We start from the raw sequence: 7,184 nt of genomic DNA on the forward strand, positions 1-7,184 counted from the left end.
GTGTGTGTGTGTGTGTGTGTGTGTGTGTATGTGTGTGTGTGTGTGTGTGTGTGTGCGTGTGCGTGTGCGTGTGTGTGTGTGTGTGTGTGTGAGAGCGAGAGATAGAGCTAGAAGTGTGTGTGTGTGTGTGTGTGAGAGAGAGAGAGAGAGAGAGAGAACTGTGCGTGTGTGAAAGAGAGAGCGAGAGATATGGGACGGATGAAAGGATAGACGGCAGCAGTGCATATATTTTACGGCTAACGCTAATTAGGAGCGTTCACAACTTTAATGTCATTAATGTCGTGATATAGGTATCAAGGGGAGGCTTAACCTAACCCTAACCATTAACGTATATTGTATATTTTCGGCAATCAGCAGAGGGTCCCGTTGCGCAATCATGCGTGTAAGTGAGTCGCGCGATCACTGTGTGAGTGGATGTCCGGATGCGTAGCCTGGAGGCTGGGCGACCGGTGCCGGACGCGTAGCCACTGCATTAAATTATTTGCTTCAAATTATACAACATCTCCACAGCACTACAGATACATTAATTCATTAGTTTTATCTATATCGTTTAAATAGACTTTTTCACGACTACAGACTGCTATGATTGAAATTAGCAGTGGATTTGCGTTCGGCACTTGCTCAATCGTTCTCCGACTCGTGAGTCCTACTACTAGTTTGCTGTTTGCCAGTTTGAACCTCAGCCTTAATTTTTGCAAATGTGCTAAACTAAGCCGGGGTACTAAACTAGGATTGGGCCCCAGCATTGTTGATGTCTGGAACATCTCCAATCTCATATATATTCATTTAAATCTATATTATATATATAAATTATTTAAAAAAATCACCTTACAATTATAATTCAATATGCATCATAATTGTCATTTACTGTCGACAGTAAAATGCATGCGAGATGTCGCGAAGATTGCTCAAATGCCGGTTACACAGCGTGAATTTAATAATGAGCATTTACAAACCAACTATTAAGCCAGACTAATAGCAGCTGCAACAGGAATTGGTGATGAATAAAAGTGACTATGTCTGTGAATATCTGATTTAAGTCTGTCAAGAAGTTCAACTGTTGTGGAAATTAATTTCATTTTGCATATTTTCTGTTACTTTCAGCAAAAGATGTTGGCTAGAATGTCATTATCCCACTTACGCCGGTTGGTAGTGACATGTGGCAGGCGGAATATTGGTTTCACTGCGATAGCAGCACAGAAAACTGCCAAGCTTGATCCTATTCAGCAATTGTTTGTCGACAAAATACATGAATACGACACAAAAAGCAAGTAAGTCTGTCTTAAATTATGTTCTTTTAAAATGTTTATAGTTTTACTTATTACTACCCTAGAGCAAACAATCACCGATTACATTACCATAACGTACATTATGTAAAAAAAAATTAACATTTGTCCACATTGAAATGACCAGATGTAATAGCTGTACTGGAACTGCTAGTGCTCAAACTCTTACTTATGGGGGATGGAAACGTGTTGTATATTTTAGTTGATTGGCGACTTTTGCTAGCAGTACTGAGTACTAATATTAGTAGATGGTAAAGATCACTAATACTAAACTGCAGGTGGAGGGCTAGTCGACCCTTCTCCAGAAATCGGGAAGGAAATGCACGATGAACAGGAGAAAATTAAGAGGCAGTACTCTGATGGCAAAGAAGTGAACCTATCTGATTTCCCCTCTTTTCAATTCACAGGTATAATGCGTAATAGAAGCATACAATGTAAGGAGTATAATAGGTATAATAGTATACAGTAGTCAGTTAAGTTGTGGCTGTAGCTTGGGCATTTTGAGTTTGGGCAGCAAAGCAGTTTTTTTGCCAAATTTACATGTGTATGATTTATTGAAATAAATATTTATTAGACTTATCAGGTTGTTCAATGCACGAAGTAAATGTTGCGATTTCTTCTCTGACAATTAGATCAACTATTTCTGAAAGTTTCTATGGCAACTGGGCAGGTGACAAGCCGATTATAATAGATTGTCTCAATGTGACAATGCAGTAAAAATATTTCATGACATATCTCTATATGTATATCGCCAAAAAATTTATCTAAAAATGGCAATGGTGAAATTAAAGTAGACATTAGTAAAACAATGATGAGACATGATATAAGCTAATGTTTGGTATACTTTATAACACTTCAATTTCATTATTCTTTTCCAGAGCCATCTGTGGATCCTATAAACATGGATGGGAAGAAGTGAGACCAATAAACAACTAGGACAAATTTCCTGAACTTGTACTTGATACAAGTTCGTCTATAGCATCAGTAGCATCTATACAACTTAAATAATTTATACATAGCGAGTTTAATTTCTCTTTATGAATAGTCGTGTTTGTTAATTGTTACAGTTACTTAATTAAAATGGATAGTTTCATTGTTAGCTCAAGTATTACTGTTTTTTCTTCAAATTTTAAAATTTGACTTTCAAATTTATTTATTATTTACAATGTGGCACTCAGTTGAAGCAACTAACACATTCAACTGTTTGATAATGTGAATCATAACCTTATGCACAATTTGTATTTTGCACACCATAGAGTTACAATTAGTTAGTCCAGAGTCATTTTATGGTGCATTGACATGGGGAGTTTTTGTTTAGAATTGATTTACATGGGACTTTTCGTGGTAATAATACATAAAACCTATTTAAACAAAAAGTGGATAGGTTTCTCGTCACAAATTTATTTCACTCCAAATATTGGATAATGTAAAAGTAATTGCATTTATCACAGATTACATATATGAATCACAGCAAGGTAGTGAAAGTAAACGTCAATGACAATAAGACCTAACATCTATATTAATTTTGTAATATTTGTAAAATAGTACTATAAAATTGCTATCACAGTTGCATTCGTGGATTATGTGGTATAAACTGGCAGCTAAAGTTTCCATGTAGGCACTCCAGTTTTCAGTTGCCAGTTTACATAAATATCAGCAGGAGTGAGTATTTGTCATTATACGCTCCTGATATCAGACAGCATGCATGCACGAGCTTTACTAATAACCTACTGGCATTATCTGTGCTGTGCCTTCACATACCGAATAGTGCAGCCAATGAGCCATGAACATGTAATAAACAGCCAGCAGTGCAAACCAATACTATAAAAGTATATTGAGATATTAATAATTTAACATACAGTGACTTCTAACTGCAACGGTATCAAATTTAGGCTGAGAGGGTCTGTCTCCCTGGGTACTGCCGGAACGTACCCTGGTAACTATCTAATATGCCGAGTATAAGTATCGTATAATATCTAATGAGTCTAGGGAGTCGCCTATGCCTACTCCCTAACCCTAACCCTAACCATATCAGATAGTTACCAGGCCCTGAGGGTACGTTCCGGTATACCGGATCGTACCCAGGGTACGTTCTGGCAGTACCCAGGGAGACATAGACCCTCTCAGCCAAATTTAGGTGGTCAGCAATAGATTTTCTCTGATGTTTTTAATGACAAGTTTTACATATTTGTGTATATTAAGAGCAGATGGTGTGATGACTTGCGCTATACCAAATACACACACACATGGAAATACACATTGACATTAGCAACACTTTTACACACAATATCACAACAAACTCATTAAATACAATAAAGGTACCACGGCTTAAACAAAGGGCAATCCCCCTGTATATGAGTTACATATCTAATCAGAATAAAAATATATAGAAAGATATGTACCTGTGTACGCCTAATGATTAGTTTACTCCTTTGTTTCTCTGCAATATCTGCTATGTTTCTTAGCAAGATTATCGACAAGCTTGAGCTCTATCTCTACACCTTGATGTAACTCTTCCTTACTGATTGCCACTCCTTCAACTTCACCACTTGTTACAATAATGACTTGTCGTTTCCTTGTCTCCAAGACGTTCCCGACTACAACCTATCACATGAAACACAGGAAGCGGTTTTAGAAAAAAAAATCTAAAAGATTTTCATGCGGCATATTTGCCTACAACGTTCTTAGTGTAATTCAACTATTAATAATACATGGTTAGAGGTTAACACTCGTATAACAGCAGAATATCATGAATAATGTGTTACATACATTATGCTGATATTTATCAAGAGCACCCTCTGACTTCTGCAGCAACAGCTCTTTGTTGGTTTCCAGCTGAAAGGTGCATATGAAATATGCAGTGACATATAAAAGCAACGTCAGAACAATGAGTTGCAGTGCCAATCTTAAAAGTGTGAGCAAAGAACCACGGCATCAACCATTAATACCACAAGAAATATATTTAATCAAGCAAAACAAGATAATATATCTAGTTACGGTACAATTGCTGACATTAAAATGAAAATGAAGATTTTAACAGCAATTTTGTACTATATAAAATGCTGTCTTTGAGATGCAGACGACATTTTGAATTTGTCCACATCACTGCGTTACACTAGCTTATTAAAAGTTGACATTTACACGTGAAACTGCATAATTACAAGAAAACAAACCTTGAATGATACAATGAAGGCATCGGGTGCCCAGTCTTGCACCAGCAAGCCGAACATCTTAGGGACTGCCTGGAGGGTTACGGTGAGAGGTTTACCCGACGACTGGATTTTGTGCTCCGGCTATTAAATACAACGTAGAAAGAGAATTTATATTCCTAGACTATTCCGACTTCTGTGTGACTTCTTCAATTCCAACTATCACCATCTCTATTTGTATTGTACGTGTTTTTCATTCCAAATATATGGTTTTGATGCAAACCTTTATCTTTTCTGGGTACTAATACTAGGGGACTCATGATAAGATTAATATCTTGTGATTAGAGATACCAATAGTGTAATTTACTGGTTACTGGCAGCTGGGGAAGGATTGTCAAATGATTAAAACAACATTGGCTATTGCTTTTTTCACCCGAACCTTTCCCAAACATTCATCTTGCTTTAGAGGTTTTATATGGCATTTACGAATGGTTAAATGTGCCTACTAAAACATTACTAGAGTTAGTTACTGTATTCAATTGACTTTGTCTGCCAGTGCTAATCGAGCGACAGTATGTTGTGAACACCAAAACCTTTCTTCCTTATACTGTCTGTTCAACAAATGTCTGGCCTGAACTTGTTCGCAATATTTCAAAAAGATGACTGAGTTCTCGTGAACATCCTTAGCAAAAACGTGAAACATGCTGAATACTACACGTGTTTGGTTGTTAGCCCTGCCAAAAACAAGTGATGTCCGTTTCATACGTACCAACTCGGTGGATGGAATGTAGAAGTCTGACACTGCTGAAGCCAGATACAGCATAGCATTTCTACCGATCACGTGCACAGCTTCGGCTGCGGCTCTCAGCAGAAACAGGTAATCAGTGACTGTCGTAAACTCCAACATCAGGAATCTCTTCTGGTTGCTGACATCCTGATATCGCAGAAGCACCGACAATAGCTTCGGAACTACATCGTCCTTCACTGCAATTAAAATTACAGGTTAACAACAGAGACCTTTTTTTCACCTCGCATTATAGGTACCAAAAAAACAATCTTTAAACTAGTTATTGCTTTATATTCCTAAATTCAACACAATAATGCCCTGCCATGACATGCCAACATTGCATTTTAAAGTTGACAGGTAATAGAACTTCAACAAAATATAAAAACGAATGCATATAGCTAACCTATGTTTAAATTTAGGTCTAATAATATAAATAAGAATTAAAGCGCAAACCTGAGACGTGCGACCTTTCATCGTTGACAGCGAGGTGTTCTAAGAACTGTGAGCAGTTGAAATGACGATAGAATGGAAGCAATGCTTCCTTCCTATGCAAAAATATCACAGCATAACCTGCCTCCAAAAAATACCTGTTAAGAATGAAGTTAAGAATATCTACATGAATAATTCTTTTCCTAGAAATACCCTAGCTCCTTCTTCCTTCAACAATATGCATTGCTCTGCTAGGATCATATCAGTAGTAGATAATAGGGAAGATAATAGTTCCCTATTATCTACTACCGATCATATCTCCTGGATCATATGCATCGCCATTGCTAAATGTATTCACAAAATGTCCAATATGAACAGAGGTTAAGAAGTCTCATTACTCCTTAACAACTGATTAATCAAGGATACTCTGCTGATGCTGCCCCTCTTGATCCAGTGCTGAAGTTATCAATGAAGCGTACAGCCCGATGCTCCAAAGGCACTGTCGTACCACCAGACTGAAAAGAAAAAGAAATGCCACGACATGATAATGGTTCATAATCTCATAACTCCTGCTGCCTCTACAATCATATCATGATTTAGGCCGATTTTCAAAGATCCCTAGTTGCCAACATAGACGGATGCACGCAATGTGTATGACCAAATTCTAATCAGTGTAGGCATTTCAATGCGGCATCATTAATTTTCTCAGTCAAATGCATATGTAGTGTATTGTTATGCGTATAATCTGTGGACATTATATTTTTGCTTTACACAATGTATATACTTGACCAAAATTAGATATTTTATTTTATATGGTAAATTAAAACTGCCCAAAACCCCCAAAATTCCAGACCATTGAAAGTTGGCAAAACCCTCTTAAAAGTTTTAGAAATTCCCAGGTTTCTGACACTTTGCAACATTAGTAGTGATTACCTTTGGCTAAGACACACTTCTCGCCTTGTTTTAGTTAATGTGCAACACACGAGTTGCCATTAATACATGATATTAATTAAAACACTAACAATTCTTTCGACGCTGAATGACGCAAGTTGGTACATCTTTAAGCCCGGTGCACACGTGAGTTATTTTACTCAATTAAAATGACGCACGAGTCAAATTACTCAACGAAAATCCGCCGCACACGTGAGTAAAATCACGGAAATCCGCCGCACACGTAAGTAAAATGACTCATGCGTCATTTTACTTGTGTAAAATAACTCACGTGTGCGCCAGGCATTAGAGTTAGGGTGTAGTTAATCCATTTTGCCTGGGGCCGCAATGTCATCTGTGGGTTGTGTTCTGGGCAGGTGACCATGGGAAACTCGATCGCCAATGGCAGTGCCCGAGTTACAGTGTTTACATTCCTCTGGCAGGTAGGGGGCAACTCCCCCTGCCCCGCTACGATAGCTTATATTATACCTTCTTTATACGCTCTTGATATCATTGTATGATACAATCAGTAACGCTGATAGGGTCTATGTCCCCCAGGGTACTGCCGGAACGTACCCTGGGTACGGTCCGGTATATACCGGA

At 37.8% G+C, this 7,184-nt stretch overlaps 1 protein-coding gene and 1 long non-coding RNA gene across 2 annotated transcripts in view; one reads left to right on the forward strand and one right to left on the reverse strand.

Moving 5' to 3' along the window:
* The first annotated feature begins 1,564 nt into the window (after positions 1 to 1,564).
* LOC106819520 lies at positions 1,565 to 2,385 on the forward strand. Its single transcript, XR_001395444.1, has 2 exons — positions 1,565 to 1,693; positions 2,165 to 2,385. It is a non-coding gene; the product is annotated as an uncharacterized LOC106819520 (long non-coding RNA).
* A 955-nt stretch (positions 2,386 to 3,340) lies between these two features.
* The window catches only part of LOC106819519 (phosphopantothenate--cysteine ligase-like), a 5,090-nt gene continuing 1,246 nt past the window's right edge, over positions 3,341 to 7,184 (reverse strand). The window contains exons 2-7 of the mRNA XM_014824140.1: positions 6,078 to 6,166; positions 5,676 to 5,809; positions 5,205 to 5,419; positions 4,460 to 4,579; positions 4,056 to 4,121; positions 3,341 to 3,890 (exon numbers count right to left, since the gene is read on the reverse strand). Coding sequence (XP_014679626.1) covers positions 3,711 to 3,890; positions 4,056 to 4,121; positions 4,460 to 4,579; positions 5,205 to 5,419; positions 5,676 to 5,809; positions 6,078 to 6,166 — 804 coding nt within the window. The 3' untranslated portion in view covers positions 3,341 to 3,710. The remainder of the gene's footprint in view (positions 3,891 to 4,055; positions 4,122 to 4,459; positions 4,580 to 5,204; positions 5,420 to 5,675; positions 5,810 to 6,077; positions 6,167 to 7,184) is intronic.

This window comes from Priapulus caudatus, unplaced genomic scaffold, assembly GCF_000485595.1.
Source record: "Priapulus caudatus unplaced genomic scaffold, Priapulus_caudatus-5.0.1 Scaffold3599, whole genome shotgun sequence".
In the NCBI taxonomy this organism is placed as follows: domain Eukaryota; kingdom Metazoa; phylum Priapulida; class Priapulimorpha; order Priapulimorphida; family Priapulidae; genus Priapulus; species Priapulus caudatus.